The 26301-nt window shown below is 32.4% G+C and overlaps 2 protein-coding genes across 2 annotated transcripts in view; one reads left to right on the plus strand and one right to left on the minus strand.

Annotated features, from left to right (window-relative positions):
- Positions 1-17597, plus strand: part of LOC123659870 (collagen alpha-1(XVIII) chain-like) — a 63998-nt gene extending 46401 nt beyond the window's left edge. Inside the window, exons 10-28 of the mRNA XM_045595035.1 lie at positions 615-770; positions 2686-2883; positions 3081-3110; positions 4183-4350; positions 4498-4615; positions 5198-5284; positions 7754-7791; positions 7890-8102; positions 8180-8323; positions 8669-8767; positions 9091-9334; positions 9702-9802; positions 10276-10368; positions 10775-10921; positions 11137-11267; positions 11827-12006; positions 12657-12800; positions 16453-16536; positions 17120-17597. Of these exons, the coding sequence (XP_045450991.1) occupies positions 615-770; positions 2686-2883; positions 3081-3110; positions 4183-4350; positions 4498-4615; positions 5198-5284; positions 7754-7791; positions 7890-8102; positions 8180-8323; positions 8669-8767; positions 9091-9334; positions 9702-9802; positions 10276-10368; positions 10775-10921; positions 11137-11267; positions 11827-12006; positions 12657-12800; positions 16453-16536; positions 17120-17225 (2481 nt within the window). The 3' untranslated portion in view covers positions 17226-17597. The remainder of the gene's footprint in view (positions 1-614; positions 771-2685; positions 2884-3080; positions 3111-4182; positions 4351-4497; positions 4616-5197; positions 5285-7753; positions 7792-7889; positions 8103-8179; positions 8324-8668; positions 8768-9090; positions 9335-9701; positions 9803-10275; positions 10369-10774; positions 10922-11136; positions 11268-11826; positions 12007-12656; positions 12801-16452; positions 16537-17119) is intronic.
- A 5979-nt stretch (positions 17598-23576) lies between these two features.
- On the minus strand, positions 23577-25591 carry LOC123659656 (cytochrome P450 6B7-like). The gene is made up of 2 exons (XM_045594854.1): positions 24186-25591; positions 23577-23942 (listed from the first exon to the last, which is right to left on the minus strand). The coding sequence occupies exons 1-2, from the start codon at positions 25540-25542 to the stop codon at positions 23773-23775; spliced, it is 1527 nt and encodes a 508-aa protein (XP_045450810.1). The 5' UTR covers positions 25543-25591; the 3' UTR covers positions 23577-23772.
- Between the last annotated feature and the right edge of the window lie 710 nt (positions 25592-26301).

Here is a 26301-nt window from a genome sequence, read left to right on the forward strand (position 1 = left end):
TGTCTATTTGTACTATAAAATAATATAAACACGGTACATATACCAAATAACAATTTCTAAATAAAATTTTATCTGTCTGTCTGTTTGTCTGTTTGTTCCGACTAATCTCTTAAACGGCTGGACCGATTAAATCCATTATAATAAGGAGTAACTTAGGATACTTTTATTTTAGAAATGTATTCATTTTTTAACTCTGCAAACTGAACAATAACTTTGTTTTAAAGTCCACGCGGACGAAGTTCGGGCACAGCTAGTTTAAAAATAAATACTAATTACTTTATTATCTAAACGTTTATTTATTTTTAATACTATACGTGTTTTTTTTATAAAATAGTAATAAGAGTTTAAATAGGCAGTTAAGAACGAGAAGGTCAAAGTTTAATTGCGATATTTTAAAAAAATTCTGCTATCTTTAGTTATTGTACGTTGATATGTATAAATAAACATAAACAAAACTGAGGTCAGCAACGTCAATAAAAATTATCTTTTTACATCATGCATGCTAATAATATTAACGTGGTATTAAAACCAATCCTATTTTTTTTTGTCTGTCTATTTATTCTATATAATCTTCAAAATCAAAAGTTGTTCTTATCAAGTTTTTTTTTTTTTAGCAAATATTCGGTGAGAACTACGCATCGTTAGGTCAATGTGGTTGCAACTCAAGCGTCTTGCTGTCACTCCTGGAAACCGCTCCGGAACTCCAAGGACCCCCCGGACCACCTGGCATGGTTGGGGCTGATGGACGAACCGGTGCACCTGGAATCGCTGTAAGTATAACATAGGTACAAACTATTTAATAATATTAAATAGCGGTAGTAGAATATTATTGAATCTATTCAGTAGTATTAATCTAGAACAAAGGTAACTAAATAGATAGTGTAAGCCATAAATGATATCCGTCACTATGTCCAGATAGACTTACCAAGTATTTAAGATTTACAACAATCTCCAGCAGACTTTCTAGTTGTCGTATTGAATCAAATAAAAAAACCGAAAGTATTCAAGTATGAAATATTTCAGGGATTTTTGACGTGGATTTTTCTCTACTAAGAAAAAGTTCCGGAAATACCTGACAATAAATATCACTCAGTGAATGGTAAAATATATAATGTATTACTTGTCGACGTAAATGAAGTCGGTTTTTTATTTTTCGTTTTCGAGCAAACAAAATTATTTACTATTGTTTTTAAGTCTAACCAAAAACTAAGGTTATGTTTAGACAAAACTATTTATGTATGACGTTGGTAAGACTTAAAATGTGTATTTGCAATATTTTTGGTTAATTTAACCCATTGCAATAGTATCAATGCCGACATATTGAGAACTCACCACAATTAACGGACAAAAAGATAAAAATGTTTACCCTAATCTTAATATCAGTCTTGGTAAGTATTTGTTAACGTTTTGAGACGTAACATCAATATTTATCACTCCATAATACTTGAACATCCTTTTGATATTGGATGCCAAAGGACTATATGATTTATATAAGATATCTATGATTCTCATGTCGTTATAAAAATTAGGATTTATAGCAAAATAAATTTAATAATATATTAATATTTTTGGAACGAAGTTCCTTACGGCAGGCTTGACATTTGGCTGGGCGACCGAACTGAAAAAAATGTAATACTAAAACCGTAAAAAAAATAATAATAATAAAACAGCTCTCTTACCTTTTTTTGAAACGTAAACTAATTGCAGTTTGGTTCCCTTTCGTTTCCTGCTCTAGAGGTAATATTTTTAGACTGTAATAGTTTTTAAATATATTTTTTTTTTTCTTTTTGTATCTGGGCCCTTACAAAAAGGAAAACAAATGTTTTGGAGTAGTAGAAAAGGTTTTTTTAAAGCTATCAGTTGAGCACTTGACTCCCGTTAATAGCGTATATTAGTAATTGTAAAATAATTGTTTCTGATCTGGTTTCTCGTTTCTGTTCATCCCTAGTTGGTAAAATATAAGCACCTGATAAAATTCGTCATTTTTGAGCAATATATTACCAATATAGAGCACCATTTACTCCAGCTCTATAAATTTCAAGATAAAAATCTCTATTTAAAACCAAATATTTGGGGACATTTACAGGTTAATTGAGAATTTTTATCACTATCATTAAATTTACACTATTAAGCCCAATTACAATATTACTTCTTGGCTTCATTTCGTCATTTAATGGACTAATTGTATGTACCACAGACTGTTAATCTTAAAATAATTTATGCTATCAATACATTAAGCCTTGTTAAATATATTTATTGCTACCTGTGCTCGCGAATACGTGTCCACGTGGAATAGTGACTTTACACGTTAAACGCAATTATTTAAATTAGCATAACTTTTTTTAATTATGAACCGATTGACATGAAATTAAGCTTGCAAAATATATTAGTAAAAACCACATCTAAATCGAATTCCGCCTCTGAGATTAGCGTGCACAAACGCATAGACAAACAGACATAAATTCATCATCAATCATTGTTTTGGGTCCTATTTGCGTTGATAATGGTCGCAATAATGTTTATTCTCATATATCTTAAATGTACAGATACGACCCGTTCTATTTTTTTATATGTATGATTTTGCACTATTTGTATAATATTTTATACGATTTTATAGTTTTCCACATTAACCAATTTGGAAATCTTTATCTAATCTCACGTATATTACTTGTACTGTATCTTTAGGGGCTACCAGGCGTAGCTGGTGAAAGAGGGCCAATGGGACCACGCGGTGAAAAAGGTGATCGAGGGGATGAAGGACCACGAGGTCTCGAAGGTCAACCAGGACCAAAAGGTGAGCCTGGCGTAGATGGTCGACCAGGCAGTCCTGGCCCAGCTGGTCCACCAGGTCCCCCTGGGTCATCTGACTATAGTAATTTTGATGTAAGTATAATTTTCAGTAAAAATATTATGTTTGCTTCACACATATACTTCGACCTAATTATAATAACGAAACAGCTGTATTCCTTGATTAATAGTGAGTATACATTCTCTATTTAGTCTACTACTAAACGCTCTTTTAATTTAAAATTAATTACTAATTGTTGTTTCTAACATTTTCATGCTTCGTGTTTATGTAGTCGAATTGGAAGCCAAGACAGATATATAAGGTGAGTTTATTGAACTATATAAGGTGCCTTATTAATGGCGTAAAAGAAGCAAAAATGAGTTTAATTTTAAGTTTTATCTCTTATTAAAATTTTCCAAGACATTCAGAATTGACCGCTCTTTATCATTTGACAGTTTCATTATAACTATACAAACGCTTTGTATTACTATTCCCTAATTTATCCCTGTACTAAAGTTAAATAAATGGTGAAATTTCCCAAACAAAGGTCCAGAGATTACTTTTGATTGATTGGCTAACTCAGTTAAAATATGAATACCAATAATCAAATAGCACGACAATCTCGAAGCCTCTAATATTTATTTTTAAACAAAATTAATTAAATAAAAATATTTTCTAAGAATTAGAAGCGAAAATATTTTTCTATCGCAAACATAAATAAGACAGATCCTTACCTTAAAGAGAGTGAGTATAGATTGTTTAACAGACAATTTCGTTTACATTAAATGTCACTTCAACATTAACTGAGACGAATGTCTTTTCGAAGGAAAATTGTCTACTTCAGTAAACAAACCACTTGAGCAAACTTCGGAAAACGACTTTTCATTCTTGATAGATACACATCGAGGACTCGAAGATAAGAAAATTTATTTGAGCCGTCGTCGTCGCTAAAAGTTTGAGCAAGTCTTAAAATAATTTCTATTTCGTTGAGTTGGCAAATCATTTAAATTTTAGATAGAAGATTGTCTGTTTACTGAACTTTGATGTAATACTTCATTATACTCATTTATTTCTTTTAATATTCAATTGTCATATTATTTAGCTATTCAAACAATAAAATTACGATTATTTTTGATAAAGACTCACAACTATGCAAAAACATGTGAAATAATTAACAATACCTTAGTTAGTTTTAGCTACTTTTTTGTATACATAAAGTATAGCAAAGGTCTTACTTATTTAACAATTGACATTTTTTTTATAAATATAATAATAGAGAAATATAAATTCAGTTATAAGGTATAGGAAAAGTTTCACTAACTGAATTTATATATATCCCTTTTTTATATTATTCGTAGTTTCGATTTGATATAGTATCATAAAGTACATTTCAGGAGTCGTTATTCGGGTCTCACGATGGAGCTATTGGCAGACCTGGAGCACCAGGACCTAAAGGAGATGCAGGGCAACCAGGCCCTATAGGTCTTCAAGGGGAACGAGGTTTTCCAGGTCCAAAAGGAGAAAGAGGTCAAACAGGACAAACAGGGTTAAAAGGAGATCGTGTAAGTGTAAATTGTATATTTAAAAAATGACTCGTAAAAATAATAAAACTTGTTACATTATTTTACTTGTTTTGACACAACAGGATTTAACGATTTCAAATTTCCACATATACAATAATTAAAGAACTAACTGATGAACATTTTTAGGGACATCCCGGACCAAAAGGTGATCGTGGGTTAAAAGGTGATCGAGGTAATCCAGGGTTTGACGGTCGGCCTGGTCTCCCAGGTGCTAATGGCAGAGGAGGCGAAAAAGGAGAGAAAGGTAGAGTGACTTCTACTGAAATACGTTTTAGTATAATTTCAAAATTTTTGTATAAGCATAAGTAAAATATGCAAAAGAGCCAAAGAATAAGCGATTCTCTATCTGCATAAATCTCGATTGTTTGCAAATTTTTGGATGAAAGTAAATAAAAAAATGTTTTACAAAGTGTGTTAAAACACATCTCTAGTTATGTATAAATACTCACCGAATTTTATCGCAAAAGTTCCTAAAAAACAAAAAGAAGCAGCTAAAGCGTGAAAGGGCAACAAATATATACTATTTATCGCTCATTGTCCTTTTTAAAATTTTCGCGTTTATAAAATTTGTACAGAATGAAAACATCCTAACAACATTTTGTTAACTTATAAATAAAAAATTTAATACAAAACTCAAAAGTCTCGATGAATACCTGTAGATACAAAGTGTATCATGTTATGGCTATTTAAAATGAACATATTTAGAAACGATTTTATCATTCACTTACTATTATTTGTCGTAAATAAACTTTGTCAAAGATGAATAATATATTAAAGTAACAACATAGCATTCTTTATGATTATTTAATTTTATTTTATTCTTTAGGCGAACGAGGAACACCTGGACCACCTGGTCCACCGATATTACCAACTGGATTAATTGGCACAGAAGAATTAGAACTCCTAACCGCAAGTAGGCACAACTTCATAATAATTTAATTATATAACGTATTTACATGTCGATCACGATTTACTCTGTAGCATCCTCCTGCTGGGCGTGGACCTCTTTCTCCATGTTTGAGAAGTATCGCAGCTTAATTCACAATGCTGTTGAGTATGCAATGAGTAACGATCGCTACTAGATGTATATGATAATGAAAGGGACCCAAAAGGACAGCGTCCAAACCGGAAAGAAATATTTGTACAAATAGGTACAAATATCCATCCCGAGCGGAAATCGAATCCGCAAAACGTTGGCGTTTGCATGTATTTATTTATAACAGACAATAATATTATGTACTTAGTGGTGAATACGCGCCTCTTTTTAAACGGTTTTATTTAGCTCACCCCGTTTGTTTTATTTTTTTTTTATTATTTATTCTTGGGTCAAATTTAGTAATTCAAATTTCACCCTCTTCCTGTCAACCGATTAATCTGAAATTTTGTATACACTTTGGATTTTGGTGACAATACAATTATGTTTATTCATTATCATTATAAATTCAAGATGGCCGCCGCTACAAAATGGCGGATAATTTATGTTTTATTAATCCCATCAATATGGGTATCAAATGAAAGGACTCAACAAGCAGAATACAATATACTATAAAAAATTTAAATACAAGATGGCGGCCGCTACAAAATGGCGGATAACGTAGGTTTTATCAATCCCATCAATATGGGTATCAAATGAAAGGGCTCAACAAGCAGAATACAATATACTATAAAAAATTGAAATACAAGATGGCGGCCGCTACAAAATGGCGGATAACGTAGGTTTTATCGATCCCATCAATATGGGTATCAAATGAAAGTGCTCAACCAGTATAATCGATGTACTATATAAAATTAAAATCCAAGATGGCGGCCTCTACAAAATGGCGGATAACTTAGGTTTTATCAATCCCATTAACATGGGTATCAAATGAAAGGTCTCAACAAGTAGAATACAATTTACTATGCAAAATTGAAATCTAAGCTGGCCGCCGCTACCAAATGCCTGATAACAATTTTTTATCAATCCCACCAATATGGGTATCAAATAAAAGGGCTTGACAAGAAGAATACAGTGCACTATACAACCTCAATATTTAAGATGGGCCTTGCAATAATGAAGCACTAAATGAATTAAACAGAATGCGAAATAAAAACTAAAAACTAGAAAATAAAAATAGGTAAAAAACTTTTTAAGTTAAACGGTTTTATGTTAAACATACATTGCAATGTTTAAGATAAATGTACTAAAAACCAAAAAATAATAAAATAGATACAGTCGTGGGAATTATAAACATATGCATAGACTAGACTAAAATAAAACCGTGGGGCACGTCAATTGTCTACAAATTATCGACTTAATGTGCGATAGAAGAATCGTTTAATTCGTCGTTAAAATAGGCAGTTGGCCCGCAGACGGTGAGGAAATTACTTACTATTTTCTTGCTCATGGAAATTCCAATAGTTATACACTCCATGTAAATAAAAGAGATGTTTCAACTAGTTTATCGTTGGACATTCACACTGCTGGCTGGCGAGGAATCGTTTCACTGCTCGTAGTTTGTCTTTAATCGACAAAACATATGATAAAAGTACTACTCGCTCACCACTATGAAACCCTAAAACTCGCTTATAATCGAGCTTGCTAGCTTGTTTCCACATTCTAGCCCTACTTATCACACGTCCATCGTTGTCGGTTGAACAACTGCCTAATTATAGTGTAACATTACAAAACAAACATTTTAATCAACGATTGTAGACAATTGACGTGCCCCACGGTTTTATTTTAGTCTAGTCTATGCATATGTTTATAATTCCCACGACTGTATCTATTTTATTATTTTTTGGTTTTTAGTACATTTATCTTAAACATTGCAATGTATGTTTAACATAAAACCGTTTAACTTAAAAAGTTTTTTACCTATTTTTTATATTTTTTTCTTAAATGTAGGTTTATGGACTTAAACTTGCACTATTCAAGTATAGTACCTAAGTTACTTTCAGAAAAACTTGTCAAGTAGAGATTGCTAATATGTACGCTTTTATTTTTGTGTTACCAACACATTAGGAATTCTAAACATTTTTGAATATCATATCAAAAATTGACCGCTCCAGCGGGATTCGAACCCACGTCTCCGACTGACCGTGTCGGACCGCGTCTCCGCTGGAGCGGTCAATTTTTGATATGATATTCAAAAATGTTTAGAGATTGCTAAATTGACCTGCAAATATTTAGTATTTTCTTTTCCTTACTATTCTGTGCAAAAGCAGTGACGGCAATAATTGTTTTATCTGTATATCTACGATATTAAAAAAGAATTTTTAACATAATTATGTCCTTTAATTAAAAATAATTTATTTTAATACTCTAAAATGCTACTGGTGCAAATAAAGTTATCTTGTTGAACAAAAACAATATTACCATAATTCTTTGTCTTATTTTTTTTAGATCAAAGATTAGCCGCTAAAGGTGACAAAGGTGAAAAGGTGAGTATGTAATTATTAGTACCTAATATTTATTTTTATCTTCTTACTAACGTACTAAAAACGTTGCTTCCTTTGTAACGTTTAAATTTTACGCTCAGGGTGAAAAAGGAATCCGTGGAAATGACGGTAGTCCAGGATTCCCTGGTAAAGATGGAAAACCAGGTGAAAGAGGTGATATTGGTCCATCTGGAATGCCTGGTATCGCTGGACCACCTGGGTCCCCAGGACTTAAAGGTGATAGAGGTGAAAGAGGTCCACCCGGCCCAGTCAGTATAACGTCTGCTTCTGGTTCCGATATCGTAACAATCAAGGTAAGCGCTACTCAGATTACCGTATTTTGTCTTTTCTAGAATGAAACGTCATAGTAAAAGAAATCTTTGTATAATAGGGTGATAAAGGAGATTCTGGCATGCGTGGTAGAAGAGGAAGGCCTGGCCCACCAGGTCCACGTGGGCCTCAAGGTCTTCAAGGCCCACCCGGACTTCCTGGTAAATCGGGTGAGAAGGGTGAAATAGGATTACCTGGATGGATGGTTAGTTTCTTTTACATTCATTTAATGCATGGAAATAATAGTGATATTACTTTATTATTAATCCTTTTTTATTATATTGCACGCTCATCAGAGTATGAAGGTAAATACAGTAAACTAACTAAAACAACGGGTGATATAGTAAAACACATTTACCTATATAAATAAAAATGAATGTTGCTTGCATAACTCGAGAATGGCTCGACCAATTCGGCTAATTTTTTTTGTGTGGTCCTTAAGGTTTTAATGCAAAAAAACATATTATTTTTTAACATTTACTATTAACTTTTGACAGAACGAAGTCAGCCCGAGCAGCTAGTTTTTAAAAAAACATTGACGTTTTTATAGGGTCGGCCAGGGACATTGGGACCGCCTGGAGTAGCTGGCCCCGTAGGACCAAAAGGAGAGAAGGGTGATCCTGGAATTAATATATTAGATCTCTCGTTGGTAAGTATGGTTCTGATGTCCAAGTGACGTATGCAATGTGACATTCTAAACTAATTTGTTAATTATTTTAATTTGTCATATTTATTTTGTAAATGAATGAAGGTATATGACTCTCAATTTGTAGTAACTAAAGCTACATCTTTTTTATTTGAGTCTTATTTAAATCTAAAAATAAATAATAATAAAAAATCGGTAAAATAAACGATGGTACGAATAAGCAATTAACAACCGTTCAATGACAATAGTTTATATATCATTATCTTGTAAATGAAAACTTGAAATGAAATTGATGACAATAGCAGTAAAGAACATATCATTCTCAGTTCAAAGGAGAAAAGGGAGATCGAGGAAACGATGGTACGCCTGGTGTAAAGGGAGCGCAGGGTCCTCCTGGCCCCCCGGGTTTCGCTAAACCTGACCCAATCCAATACGTGCCCGGACCCCCTGGACCGCCTGGTCCTCCAGGGCCCCCAGGAACCCCTGGTATATCAATAGTTGGACCAAAAGGTGAACCTGGTGTTATTGGTGGACCAGTTCACGGACTGACAAAACTATACGGCGGACCAGGTAAGCTTAAAACATTTTTCCTATATTATGTAAATATCTGAAACCTTTTATATTGTTATTGTGTTTAATTAATGCACGCTACCGGACCGCAGTCCCGAAAAGTCCATTAGACCAATTAAAAGCTCTAAAAATATCAGAAGAATTTCAATTAAAAGAGCTAAAAGATAAAAACAGAGAGCATTCACGTAAGTATTAATTATTAGGTGATATAAGTCTTTATACATGTATTGTACACTCTGAATGATATCATCAAATTATTAAAAAATGTTTACCAGTGTCTACACTTTCAAATTTTTAGTAATAAACTTTTAAATCATATCTAGAATTTTTTGCGCTCTTTTTATATCGAAATTTCAATTTTCACTAGCTTATCTTGCAAGTGAACCCCGAACACATTATGAAGAGCACAATCCAAATACGAACGTGCCTGGAGCTGCAGTATTTCCAACAACAGAAGAAATGTTGAGGGTATGTTAATCGTTTGTATTGTATTGTGTTATTATCATACACATGTGATAAAAACAGTTTATAAATCGTCCACTATTTTTTTTTTCTCGATTCAGTCTGTAACATCCCACTGCTGGGGATAGGTCTCTTTCTCCATGTAGGAGAAGGATCGGATCTTTATCAAACCACGCTGCTCCACTTTGAGCTGGCGGATATATTCCCTACTATGAGTAACGATCGCTATCAGGTATTAATGATAACAATCGGGATCGACGGTATAACGTGCTCCCCGAAGGACGGTGGGGAGACCCACAAAGATAAACATCAAAACGGAAAAGAAATATTCGTAAATACAAATATTCATCCCGGGTGGGAATCGAACCCGCAAACACCCGGTGTGTAGACGCTGACGTTGCACACGCACCACTTCACCAGAGCAGTTCTGAGTTTTTTTTAAGTTAATTTTAATATGTTACATATTTATATTTGTTTAGCTAGCGTCATCAAGTCCGGTGGGTGCGTTGGCTTACGTCATCGAAGAACAAGCTCTTTTTGTAAAAGTTAATACCGGCTGGCAATACGTTATGGTAAGTACCTACAGTAAATAAAAAAACAAGCATCACCCGTCCGAATAATTCGCACTAAATAAGCATAATAATTGTCAATCATTTTGGCTTTGTTTCAAAATTAAAGCCGTCATACTCGTATATATAATAAAATAATTTCCAAAAATACAAGCAATTATAATTTTTTTGTTGTTGATGCCGGTAGAGCAAGCAATTGTCTATAAAATGATATATCATTTATTTGGAGTAATTATGAGGTTTTTTCTAAAAAGGGAGGCAAACATCAAAATGTTGTTGCCTTAGCGTAATACGCTAGGCATATAGGCTTAATAGTAATACTAGGAGAATTGAAATATATTTTTATGTTTAAGTTAAGTCTAGTTACTAATGGGTACGTTAAATGATATAATATCATTTCTTAATAAAGTTGGGGTCGCTCGTCACCCGGTCCGCGCCGGTAACCACAACCCCAGCGCCCCCGTCTCCGCCGATGCCCGCGGCCAGCTTGGTCCACATGCCGCAAATATCAAACTTAGTCGAAAACTCACCACCGTTGACACCAGTGGGACCAAGTGTAAGTTATTAAATTTTCGTTTACTTCCTTCCAATGTACATATTTTAATATTATTTAATTTCTTATTATTCTTGATGACGATTTTACTCTTCTTAATATTATTAAACAATGTTAGTACTCATGTCTTACGATCTATTTTGCGATAAGATGTATTTTAATAAAAATATTGATAGGTGTAAAGTGCCAGTAAAAATCCTAATATCTTTTACTTTCAGCTCCGCTTAGCTGCTCTTAATGAGCCACTATCTGGGAACATGCACGGTGTACGACGGGCTGATTATGCCTGCTATCGGCAAGCCAGGCGCGCTGGTTTAAAAGGAACATTTAGAGCTTTTCTTACTAGCAGGTGACTTAAACTTACATATACCTTAAATTTTAATTATATCGTAATTGTAATAATACCGTAAATATAATGAGTTGTATAACTCAACAATTAATTATTTTTATAATTATACTAGCTGCCTAGCAAACGTTTTTTTAGCCATATATGTTATTAAATTCCTTAATCCTCTCCCCCTCCCCTATAACTTAGGGGTATGAAAAATAGATGTTGGTCAATTCTCAGACCTAACCGATATCCACACAAAATGTCATAAAAATCTGTCCACCCGTTTCGGAGGAGTATTTTAACTAACATTGTGACACAATAATTTTATATATAAGATGTATATTATCTATATATTATCTTACATATTATATCAGAAGAATTGTATAAAAAGTTTTGATTAATGGAATGCAGTGATGCATGAGTGCAGTATCGCGTAAGCGTCCTACTTTTGGCAAGAGGCTTCTTCTAATGTACGAGTTTAAAAAACGAAAATAAAATCCCATGAAAAATATTGATGTATATTGCTACTCACTTACATATTAATACATACAATTTTATACATATAATTTTATTTCAGGATTCAAAACCTCGATTCTACTGTAAGATATTCGGACAGACATTTGCCCGTCGTGAATATTCAAGGAGATGTATTATTTAAATCTTTCTCAGACATATTTGATGGAAACGGCGGTGTTATAGCAGGAACACCAAGGATTTATAGCTTTAGCGGAAAAAATATCATGACGGACTCACACTGGTAAATAATGACTGAACGAATGTTATTACTGCAAGAATTTCAGTTAAAGATTTTTTTTCACGAAAAAAATAGCAACCAATTTAAAGAATCCGATCTTAATATAAAACTTTTTCTAACAAATTCCAAGTTTATTTATTTATTTAGTAAGAACCACCAACAGGATTACATGCTTAAAAATAAATTATAATCAGTTATATGCCAAGGTATTAAATATATACATACATATAATTCCTCTTAAATGTAGTTACAGCATGCCCTTTAGACAATTAAGTCGTCTGCCTATTCAAATGATTTTGAACATACAAGATTTAAACAAAAAAATACATATAAAATAAAGAACTTAATACATAACTATTACTATTATAAATTAATATAAATTAATATTAGTGCTACATAGCTTTTGATTTGAGGAATCAAATGACTAATAGTTTCTTCTTAAATAATAATTTCTTCTTTTAATAGTTCTCTTCTTACTTGGCTTTGTTTCGTTTACCGTCGTATGTGAGTCTTCTGATGTTGCGAATTCTTATGAGCAGCGTCGATCAACATTCACACAACTGTCTGATTGTTGCTGGCTATTACTAAAAAAAAAAACAGTTTTTAAAAGTACCGTCAATTATTACATTTTTTTAAAGTAACGTACCTTACAGGCCACAAAAACTCATATGGCACGGTTCGCATGCAAGTGGTGAACGTGCCCTAGACACTTTTTGTGAAGAATGGCAGAACGGCGAACCAACTAGCAGAGGGATGGCTGCTTCGCTGTATTCCCACAAATTGCTTTCACAAGAGAGGTACTTATACTTAGCTGTACTTGTACTTAATAGCCATTTACAAAAATCGGTAATAATCCACGGAATTGTAACATTTTGACGTCTTTAATCTCAGTATTGGATGGAATAACCAATCTGGTTGTCTGGAAGAGATCGCTATTTATCGATAAGACCGCCTGTTGTATATTTCTTTTTATGTATTGTTTTATAAATTGTAAACTTCTTTTTATGTGTACAATAAAGAGTAAATTATTATTATTGAACTGGATGTCACTCCGCCTGGTTAATATATAATATATACATATAATATAATAAATACTTATATAAATAATAAAATAAATTTGCATATACTTATATATTGTATAAATATAAGCGGGTGGAGGTTACACCCCGGCAGCGAGATCAAACGGCCGGGGATTAGGGCTGTAGGCTGACAAACCGGCGGACGATCCTAGGCAAGTCGAGTAACACCACCTTCCGCATCCTGGCTGCGAGAAAACCGTCCCGGATCCGTAGTTGCCTCAGATGGTGAGCGGGGCTAACCAGAATCAAACCGTTGGCAGATTTGACGATAGGAATGATTTCAGCGGACCTCACATCCCACATGTCAACAATCTCGTGCGCCAGATCCAGATTAAAATCCAGACTAATAATATTATTTTTAATACCTTTTTTATTTAAATTTTTAAAAAATAGTATATGTATTATATATCATGCATCAATGATCAAACCCAGTAAATCAGTTAAGTGCCAGTGCCCCTAAAGGTAGGATCTAGGCCAAACTCTGCACAGCTGTCTCTTTTTTTTTATCGGTCTGGCTCACAAGCTCTAAGTATCTGTTGTTATAGTGTGATACACTGCACTTGATATATTATAAAAATAAAAAATGTGCGAAAATTACTGTAAAATAATATAATGATTATTTCTGTAAAATAAATGTATTATTTCAAATCTTTTTTATCACATTATCAATAGCAATAAACATTTAAAATAAATCTCTCTTTCTACGTCATTGAGTTTATAAAAGAAAATAACGATGGCAAAATTTGATAGTTCTCTTGCATCCAAAACTGTGCAACACACATTGTGAATATTTTTTATATCGTAAATTTTCGATTTATTCGTAAACTCAGAAAAACCTGAAAATCAATTTATTTATTTATTATAAAATTGATTTTTTATTTTTATTTTAAATTTATTGACGCTTTAAATTTTAAATAAATTGATTATTTAAAAAACATTGTATAACATAGTTATTAATTTTCATTACACATTAGAAAAAGATCAAGATTGTTTTTTGGTTGTCACACAAAGGCCGCGCGACTCGTGCGAATCGCGCGCCGGTACCAAATTTACCTAAACTTGCAGAGCGAAAAATTGTTAAATGGCTCTTAAGTACGTAAATTTATTATCATGTGCATATTTAGATTTAAAGTTTCGATCGCCTTCTATATGACACGGATGACTTGATTACTGATATCTAGTGACCTCATATATGGCTTAGGTTATCTGTAATCACTAACTCTCAGCAGTAATACCACTCTTTCTTTTTTTTCTCTAATCTTGTTTGAAATGTCATTTTTTAAACGGTTTTATTTAGCTCACCCCGTTTGTTTTATTTTTTATTTATTATTTATTCTTGGGTCAAATTTAGTAATTCAAATTTCACCCTCTTCCTGTCAACCGATTAATCTGAAATTTTGTATACACTTTGGATTTTGGTGACAATACAATTATGTTTATTCATTATCATTATAAATTCAAGATGGCCGCCGCTACAAAATGGCGGATAATTTATGTTTTATTAATCCCATCAATATGGGTATCAAATGAAAGGGCTCAACAAGCAGAATACAATATACTATAAAAAATTGAAATCCAAGATGGCGGCCGCTACAAAATGGCGGATAACGTAGGTTTTATCAATCCCATCAATATGGGTATCAAATGAAAGGGCTCAACAAGCAGAATACAATATACTATAAAAAATTGAAATACAAGATGGCGGCCGCTACAAAATGGCGGATAACGTAGGTTTTATCGATCCCATCAATATGGGTATCAAATGAAAGTGCTCAACCAGTATAATCAATGTACTTTATAAAATTAAAATCCAAGATGGCGGCCTCTACAAAATGGCGGATAACTTAGGTTTTATCAATCCCATCAACATGGGTATCAAATGAAAGGTCTCAACAAGTAGAATACAATTTACTATGCAAAATTGAAATCTAAGCTGGCCGCCGCTACCAAATGTCTGATAACAATTTTTTATCAATCCCACCAATATGGGTATCAAATAAAAGGGCTTGACAAGAAGAATACAGTGCACTATACAACCTCAATATTTAAGATGGGCCTTGCAATAATGAAGCACTAAATGAATTAAACAGAATGCGAAATAAAAACTAAAAACTAGAAAATAAAAATAGGTAAAAAAACTTTTTAAGTTAAACGGTTTTATGTTAAACATACATTGCAATGTTTAAGATAAATGTACTAAAAACCAAAAAATAATAAAATAGATACAGTCGTGGGAATTATAAACATATGCATAGACTAGACTAAAATAAAACCGTGGGGCACGTCAATTGTCTACAAATTATCGACTTAATGTGCGATAGAAGAATCGTTTAATTCGTCGTTAAAATAGGCAGTTAGCCCGCAGACGGTGAGGAAATTACTTACTATTTTCTTGCTCATGGAAATTCCAATAGTTATACACTCCATGTAAATAAAAGAGATGTTTCAACTAGTTTATCGTTGGACATTCACACTGCTGGCTGGCGAGGAATCGTTTCACTGCTCGTAGTTTGTCTTTAATCGACAAAACATATGATAAAAGTACTACTCGCTCACCACTATGAAACCCTAAAACTCGCTTATAATCGAGCTTGCTAGCTTGTTTCCACATTCTAGCCCTACTTATCACACGTCCATCTTTGTCGGTTGAACAACTGCCTAATTATAGTGTAACTTTACAAAACAAACATTTTAATCAACGATTGTAGACAATTGACGTGCCCCACGGTTTTATTTTAGTCTAGTCTATGCATATGTTTATAATTCCCACGACTGTATCTATTTTATTATTTTTTGGTTTTTAGTACATTTATCTTAAACATTGCAATGTATGTTTAACATAAAACCGTTTAACTTAAAAAGTTTTTTTACCTATTTTTTTTAATGGCAGTTTAATATGCATAGATATAATTATAAGCTAAGTAATTACTTATGACGCCGCGTTGGCGTAACGGTTACAGCTATAGATTGTACCTGTTGCGCTGGCGGTTGCGGGTTCGATCCCCACACAGGACAAACATTTGTATTGGCCATACAGGTGTTTGCCGTGGTCTGGGTGCAGTCCTTGTGGTTCTCCCCACCGTGCCTCGGAGAACACGTTAAGCCGTCGGTCCCGGTTGTTATCATGTACACCTGATAGCGATCGTTACACATAGTAGGGAATATATCCGCCAACCCGCATTGGAGCAGCGTGGTGGATTAAGCTCTGATCCTTCTCCTACATGGGGAAAGAGGCCTATGCCCAGTAGTGGGATATTACAGGCTGTAGCGTAACTACTTATCTACTGAAAAATTACTTGTATAGTTCGAACTTGCTTACAAAACAAATAAAATCATGAAGTATAAAGTCTTATGATTATGTTTTTTATAGATATACGTGCAATAATCACTTCGCAGTACTATGTATAGAAGCAACGTCTCACATAAGCGTACGAAGAAGAAGAGATACGTCAAGGTGAGGTCATTAATATATTTTTTCAAAGCTTTTAAAACTTTTTGTGATACTAAAAACCACTGTGGTATTCAATGTTGTTTAAAAATTCACTATTATCATAGTATAATAATCAGAACATAAATAAAGAAAATTACTCAACATATTTGAATTATTTCACTAATTTTAAATAAGTTATTTACTTAGTAATTCATTTAATTACGATTGTAATAAAACTTTGACCAATTATTTTTGAACTATTGATGTGAAACACCTATAGGCGAAGGTAATTCTGATCGTTGGCGTGGCGATACAGGCCGTAGCGACGCATAGCCACGCTATATGGTGAAATAGATGTACTTTGTTATACTATATAATAATTGAGTTTGGCGATTTTAATGAAATTTTTAAATTAAAATTTTTGTATATAAATAAAATAAATGTTTATGAAAATGTTCCAGCCGTCACATATTATTTTTTATAAATTAGAATAAAAGGAAACAAAAATTAAAATACAAAACAAATATAAAATATACTCTCTTGTCTTGCGTTAATTATGTGGGAATTATTGTCATTAAAATTTAATTATAATAATTTTTGTTACCAGGTACAATTTAACATCGCTATTAGACGACGAAGATTATTTGTACAACGCAGAAGAATATCAACAATTGCTTAATGAGATATTTGCTCAACGTTTTAGAGAAAATTAGTTCTATTTATATTATTTATATTTTTCAAACGAAACGCTATCAGAAAAAAAGCCACGTGAATTACCATTTTAATTCCTTAATTTATATCATAAATTTTACATTTACACCTTTTAAACAATTGTCTATATGTTGAACAGTTTCATATTTTATGAATTATTTTACAAAAAGTCAAAAACTAAAATGGCGTTAAAGTACTAGTTTTACTAATACACTTTCGCCTTTCACAATGTCTTTAAGTTAAAATAATAAACAAATGTATTACGAGACTATGTGTGTACCTATTGGTTTTGTTCGTTCATAATAAAAACACAGTTCTTCATTAATATGTTAGCATTTGTAAATAACGAAATTAAATTATTATATTACGTTCAATTTAAATCTATTTTATTTCAGAGAGACTTAATTTTTTTTTTGTAATTTAGTGATAAGTATAGTAGGGGAAGGCTACGGTTGTCAACGGTTACTCAATATCATATGAGATTTTATATCATTTAAAGCTTTATTGTTCGTTTGAGATTCCTATTAAAATGTGAGAAAAGTGCTTTCCAGTAGACTTCGCATATTTATTTAAAAGTTAAACAATTGAGCGAATAAGTTCCTCAAAAATGCTCATTGCATAGAATTACATAATAATTCGCTAAATACATATTTATTTGGAATAAAAATTATCTTATCAGAAAAACTTGGTTCGTACAGATACTTAACGTGACTTGGATCCGGGTTCGTTCTTGCACGTGATTACATTTTGTAATATGTACACATTATGTAATATTTTGAACAATAAAAGTCTGGAACGTATGCATGTTTACAGCACAAAATAAATTTATATTAAACGAGTGTTTGTATTGATTTTTGTGATAATTTTAGCTTATCGAAGTTTAATTTGAGACTGTAAATATTAATTTAAATAAAACAAAAATATACTTATAATCATAGCATAATCGTTGTATTAATCTAACAGAATGTAGGGTATGTTTGATATAATAAATACATTTCATTATTTCAAATTCAACTTTAGTGTATAATACGTGCATTTATAATTCGGTAGTTTCAAAAAATACCATCACTTTGTGTTTAATGCTATATTAATTAATTAGTGTTACATCTGCTTAGTAATAAATTAAATGCTAGTTACTTTAGCGATAGTATTCAATTAATTTCCTGTATATTTAAAATGAAAGCAGAAAGTAAGACACAAGTTTACCATTAAAGTAAGGTACTAGTCGCTCTAAAAGTAATACCTACTATTTTTATACAAAGTAAAGAATAACATACGAAATTATAATATATATTTAAGCATACTTAAATTCTATCATAAAGAAAATAAAATAGTTTCAAATATAAGTTACAAGAGAAAGAATTCCATAAAATTCAAAAAATTCTTTCGCTTGCTATAACATTTCAGTTTGAACAGAGTTTTTTAGTCATTAATATAATTATGACTTAATAATAAATAATAATAAACGCTTCACACTCACTTAAAAATACTTAGACTTTAAAAATAAAACCAAAGAAAACTACAAATTATGACTCTTATGAAATTTCTTTATGTTTGTTTAAAAATAGTAGAACTATTGATAGATTATAAAACAATTTATAAGACATGACATACCAACAAGCATTTAAATGTGTACGTTCTTAGTTTTAAGCTTTTTTTAACATCGAATAAACTGTGTATTATATTAAAACGACTGTATTTAAATATAATTGAGACAAATAAACGTTTTCACATCAATTTCAGTTTCTTTTTATATTATACTAGCGACCCGCCCCAGTTCGCACGGGTGCAATGCTGATACTAAATATACTACAGAATGTCTTTATAGTGTGAAGCTAGCTTATAGCATGGTTATTAACATAATAACAACAACATTCAAATATGCGTCGTTAGATTATACGTTATTACAGAATGCGTTGAAGAAATAAAGGTTCACTACTCGTTCCCCGTAGGTGATAGCGTGATATTATGTAGCCTATATGTTAACCCAACTTCTTAATAATATTTCTGCCAAATTTGAAGTAAATCCATGCAGTACTTTTTGAGTTTATCCCGGACATACATACAGACAAACAGACAAAAATTCTAAAAACTATATTTTTGGCTTCGGTATCGATTGTAGATCACACCCCAAATATTCTTTTTAAAAAATATTTAACGTACAGTTTTGACTTTCCTACCATTTTATTATATGTATAGTATACATTCATAATTGTGTTTGCTCGCAAACGAAAAAAAAACCGACTTCAATTACATCGACGACTAATACAACCAACGTAGATCGACGAAAAAATAGTCAAGTAACAACGCATTATCAAAGATTACTCAAAAAGTAGTTATCAGATCTCGATGAAATTTAAATGTGACCACATGATAAACATCGGCTTTCGATTAAATTAAAAATCATTAAAATCGGTACACCTAATAAAAAGTTATTGCGGATTTTCAAGAAGTTCCCTCGATTTCTCTGGGATTCCATCATCAGATTCTGGTTTCCTTATCATGATACCAAACTAGGGATATCTTCTTTCCAACAAAAAAAGAATTATCAAAATCGGTACACCTAGTAAAAAGTTATTGTGGATTTTCAAGAGTTTCCCTCGATTTCTCTAGGATCCCATCATCAGATCCTGGTTTCCTTATCATGGTACTAAACTTGGGATATCTCCTTTCCAACAATAAAAGAATTATCAAAATCGGTACATCCAGTAGAAAGTTATGCGGTATAATACAACGTAGGTCGACGAAAAAAGCGTCAAGTAAAAACGCATTATTAGATATAGCTCGAAAAGTAGTTGTTAGATCTCAAATAAATTTAAATGGGACCAATTGGCACACACCACCTTTCGATTAAAAGAAAATTTGTCGAAATCGCTCCACCCAGTCAAAAGTTCTGATGTAACATACATAAAAATAAAAATAAAAAAAAAATAAAAATACAGTCGAATTGAGAACCTCCTCCTTTTTTGGAAGTCGGTTAAAAATACAAAGATGCTTAATCTAATATCACATTTTCGAGATTTCATAAATTAGTTGCTAATTATAAGTATTAGTAGAACAGAATTAAGGTACGTGAAGACAAGAACGTTATTATTTTAATCAACTTTATGTTTAAGCTACGCATCAAATCTATACAAATAAAGAAAATTGGAGTACTAAATGCCTATGATGTTATACACGGTACATGTACCAAAAGTTTTGTCTGTCTGTCTGTCGGTCTGATTGTTCCGACTAATCTCTGAAACGGCTTGACCGATTTTGACAGGACTTCCACTGGCAGATAGCTGATGTAATAAGGAGTAACTTAAGCTACTTTTATTTTAGAAGGATATTTATTTTATAACTCTGCGACCTGAACAACAACTTTTTTTAAAAATTCCACGTGGACAAAGTCGCAGGCACACCTAGTTATAAAATATATATTATACAGAAGAATGGAAAATACAAATTCTTTATTTTGCATATAGCATAACCACCAGTTATGCTAACCAATAGTTATGCTTTGGTTAAAATGCTTTATAAGTTAAGACCATTTTTGAATACTGTTCTTAGAAAGAAACTTGTGAACCCACTAATACTGTCTCGCGTGGATTATTGCGATATAGTGTATTACTAGGCCATATTTAGGGCCATGTCTTTTAAAACAAACTGAAACGAAAATCTAAAAAGTAGTCCTCGTGGATCTAATATTGCTCCTTTCATAAATAGTTTAATGTACTAAATATGATGTAGCGACGTACTCTTAAGTTGTATACTATCGTATTTTATATGAGAAAGCACAATAGACCACCATACTTGGCACAGAAACTGAGGTGGCTAAACGCATCTGACACCGATAATTATCAGCCATCGCGTATCGCAAACCTTATTGTGCCTCAGCCGTGTTAAGTAGCATTGAGAGATAGTTTTCTTCTTACAGCTTCCAAATGCTAGAACTACATCCCACCTCCCATTGATTTGCTGCAACTCGCTCGAAATTTCGTAATCTTACCAAGAAATGCCTTTTGAAGACGCCGCTTTGGCGCAACGGTCACAGCCATGGATTGTACCTGTTGCGCTGGCGGTTGCGGGTTCGATCCCCTCACATGACAAACATTTGTATTGGCTATACAGGTGTTTGCCGTGGTCTGGGTGTTTGTGCAGTCCTAGTGGGTCTCCCCACCGTGCCTCGGAGAGCACGTTAAGCCGTCGCGCGTCGGTCCCGATTGTTATCATGTGCACCTGATAGCGATCGTTACTCATAGTAGGGAATATATCCGCCAACCCGCATTGGAGCAGCGTGGTGGATTAAGCTCTGATCCTTCTCCTACATGGGGAAAGAGGCCTATGCCCAGAAGTGGGATATTACAGGCTGAAGGTTTTTTTTAACCAAGAAATGGCTCCTTGAGCAGCAAAATTCGGAATCAAATTGGCAAAATGTGAAGCTATCAATTCATTGACATGAGCAACTATAGCATTTCATCAGATCGTTTGGTACGAAACGCTCATTGAGCTTGATTTGGAGTAACTATGACTTTATTATAAGCATATAGTTTTTCACGTGGCTCGCCACTTTGTCTACTTGTATCTTCGGCTACAAACTTCATTTATTAATCCTGGTTTTTATTTAATACTATTTTTAGATACTTTGTTAATGCTACTTATGTTACTATATTTAGTCAGCATTTGTAAAGGTGCGGACTGAAAAGCAGCTATAAGCTGAGTCTACGACCTTTTCACCAGCATTCTTTCTAAAATCTCTGTACATTAGACCTTAAGAAATTTTTATGATCGGTGAATAAACGTCTTTATTATTTATTATTATTATTATTTATTTATGTATTACCTATGTAATTATTTTTTATGCATATTATTGTGTAAATGTGTGTATGTGTATGTTTATGTATATGTATATATACTTGTAGTATTTAGTGTATTGTATATGCTGTATCTATAAACCTTATACTATGTTTATAATAAATTGCAACGTGTGCCTGCTTTGTTTTTTTTTGTTTCTTTTTAATGTACTTGTAAATATGCAATAAAGTACAAATAAATAAAAATAAATATCACTTTGGGGTAGAGTAACTAACTTTGCCAAAGAGCTATTTAACGAGTAAAATAATAATAAAATATTCGATATCTCCATCGACTTTTTATTAAAGATAAAATAATGAATAATAATATGAAACTATGTTCACGTAGCAAAATATACGATATAATTCAAAACAACGTGAATCTTGAAACTCCTTATCCATGATTAAAAGCGGGGTCACCAACTTGACATGGGCGCCTATACGCTGCCGGTCGCCTCGCCTTTTATAGACTTCCCTACGCCACGAGTACGGCCAGTTGTCGATAAGCGCCTCTGGTCGATTTTCAAAGATCTGTGACCGTTGACCAGGACCCACTTCTCGTTCGACGGCGTCCTCACCCCGCAACCACCTCGACACCCCGTCTTTGTATTGTTTTTATTTTTATGTTTAAAACTTTTAATATTAATATAATATAATAGTTATCTATACATCTATCTATACATCTATATCTATACATCTAAACAAATAAATAAAATTTGAGTGTCTGTTAGTAATATTAAAATACTCGCTTTTTACTAAATGCATATCGATGTACACATGGTATATATACCAACATAACATTTTTTACAATTTTTGTCTGTCTGTCTGTCGATCTATCTGTCTGTCTGTGGGTTTGCTCCGGCTATACTCTGAAACAGCTGGACCGTTTTTGACGTGACTTTCACTGGCAGATTGCTTTTGTAATAAGGAGTAACTTTCGCTACTTTATTTTTAAATTTATTTGACTCTTCAAACTGAACAATAAATATTTTAATAAATTCCACACAGACAAAGCCGCGGGTACAGCTAGTAGATGATAATAAAATGTATATCTTGTATTTAACTGTTTGTAGAGCTGCCTGTCTAATAACTTTTGTTTCTCAAACAGATAACATAATTATATATATCTTATATATAAAATTCTCGTGTCACAATGTTAGTTACAATACTCCTCCGAAACGGCTGGACCGATTTTTATGAAATTTTGTGAGCATATCGGGTAGGTCTGAGAATCGGTCAATATCTCTTTTTCATACCCCTATTAAAAAAAGTTAAAAGGGGGGGTGTTAAGGGAGTTAATAACATATATGGCAAAACAACGTTTGCGGGGTCAGCTAGTATATATATAAAAAATAACGAACTTTGATTATTTTCTGATATAAAAATTTTGTATACATTAAGACAAGACATTAGCTTTAGACATTGGTAGATAACAGTTCACGAGTCTCGTGAACAAGATATTCGTAGATAATGTCGAATTATCGAGCTCCGCAAAATAAAAATTAAAACATAGTAATATATCCCGTTTTGAATAATTTTGTAATCAAAAGAACCATGTTAATTTGAAATCTTATAAGTTTGTATATTTATGGATACGACACATCGCTAACCATCTAATTAAAGTAAATAAAAGTTAAGTGTGTTAATATGAGTCTTTAATTGTTTAATATATTTTTTAAACCCTTATAATAAAAACATATATATAATCAAACTCTTAGACCCTTTTTCTTAGCTTAAGTGGTAGTCCACCAACGAAACTTTCAGATACAGTTGCCATAGGTTGAGGTTCCGGATTCAGCTTAGTCAAAGGACAAGGCTCGACGGTAAACTTCTGTAATATAGCAGCAACACCGGCCATGACTAAAAGCTTTCCTAATCTCGCAGCTGAAAATGTAATTAGTATCTTTAGATTGAGTTATTGCGTTTCAATAGTTAGTTAATTATCTTTTGTGTTTCTGAAATTTTATCGTATAGAGTGCGTTTTATTTAAAATCTATTATATTGCATAAATGAATTGACATACTGATGGGACATGAATCTTAGAAATACAGTTCTGTGGATTATCATCGAGTAGGTACATAGTCCTTAAAATAACATTAATAAAACAATTTCTTTAGCTTATCTTACCTATACATGTACGAGGGCCATCTCCAAAAGGTAAGAAAACGTTAGTCTTAAAATCGTTTGCAGATCGAAACCGGTCTGGGTCGAATTTTTCTGGTTCCTTAAAATATTTCTCATCCATATGATAAGCTTGTACAGGTATGATAACTGGAACTCCCTCATTTATTGTTACACCTATTTCTGGAATCGTATACGTAGGAGATGTGCACTTTCTCATCAGGACACCTACAGGTGGGTACATTCTCATCGCCTCGTAAAATGTCTTTTCTAAAGAAGTCATTTCATTAATAGCTTCGTATGTTATCTTGTTGTTATATTTCGGTAATACTTTATCCATTTCAGCTTGAACTTTTTTTTGATAGTCCGTATGTAATGCAAGCTGATGCAATATAAAGCTAGCCGCAACAGAAGATGTTTCAAAACCACCTCCAAAAAATACAAAAATTTGCGCAGTTAGCAAACTATCATCTAGTTCCAGCTCAATCATTTTTGGTTTGCCATTTTTGTCTTTATATTCTATGGATTCTGCTGTCAATTTTCCCTTTTGTCTTAATTCTAACAACAAATCAACAAAATCATTTTGTCCTGATGGCTTGTAGTTCCTGGTTGTTAGAATATCTTTGACAAAATAATTCATCGAATTTTCTATTTCGCGTGATAAAAAATACACATTTTTACATAATTCTGGGAACATGTACTTCCCAGCCGCTGCAATAGCATCTCTAAAAGACCTGTGAAATATTCTTTTTCCCAGTTTTCTAAATTCTGAGTTTTCTTGGTTTAACGAATTTATATTTATACCAAAACCACACACGCCAATAAAGTCAGTCGTATACCTCGCCATAAGTTCTCGAACATCGTAATATTCTAATTTCGAAATTTCTTCAGCTAATAATTGAAGGTCTTCTGCCCTTTGAGTTATTATTGAAAACATTGCTTTAATTTTACCTGAACTAAAAGATGGGCTGAATCCCTTCCTAATCACTTTCCACAAATCTCCATCGGCACAAAATAAATTTTTCATTAACGGTTCCGTTACTGTCTTGTGTTGATTAAACCCCTTAGCATAGAAATGATGAAAATCTGTACTCAATATTCTTTTTGCTATTTCTGGATCTCTTATAACTAATTCTGGTGTTGTACTTCTAAAAAACCCCACCACTTTCTCTTCAGGGTATCTTCTGTACGTTTCTGTGGCCAACATCGCAATGCTTAATTGTTGTAGAAACTGTCTCAAATTATTTCCAAAGTAACATATAGGGGGATCATTTTTCACACCTCTTTTTCTCCAATATCCAAAAGTTCTTGTCCCATATAAATACAACACTATTATTAGAACTATTAATACAAAATAAAACATTTTAATAACGCACGCACGTAATACGTCTTACATTTACTATTACTTATATTGGAATGACTTTGCGTCGCAAAAATTCGGCATGTGACACAAACACCAGATATCACTGAATAGTTTAGTACAATTTCGTTTGAAGTTTATATATATATATATATATATATATATATATATATGTGTGTGTGTGTGTGTGTGTGTGTGTATATATATATATATATATACATTGTAACATTAGTTACTTTTTAGTATTAAATTAAAATAATACACAAAATTTTGCTGAAATTTTATACATATTAAAATGAAACAACTTTTTCGGATTATTAAGTTCTATAGATTTATTGTACACATGGTGGCCATGTGACCATTAGTAAACCGCGATAAAATCCGAAAAAGTTGTTTCATTGTAATATGTATAAAATTTCAATTCATTTCAATTTCATTTCAATTCATTCGCGTAAAAATTAAAAAACAATACATTATATATATTTACAATTCACAACTTAAGAACTAAATATTTACAGATAGTAATGATACAAATAAATGTTCAAACGACGGGATATTTATAATTACGCTACGGAACCATATATTTAATGAAAACAATATTAGGCGTTATTGTTTTGATAACTCGACATACATTTTTATTATATTACTATCTATATATTTTAGATCATGCTAAAATTTTTAGGCCATTCTCGATTTCAAAGTAAACATTTGTAAAATTAAGAAATTAAGCACAATCTTATTATTACAACTACTTCTATGATA

This window comes from Melitaea cinxia, chromosome 14 (genome assembly GCF_905220565.1).
Source record: "Melitaea cinxia chromosome 14, ilMelCinx1.1, whole genome shotgun sequence".
Classification (NCBI taxonomy): Eukaryota; Metazoa; Arthropoda; class Insecta; order Lepidoptera; family Nymphalidae; genus Melitaea; species Melitaea cinxia.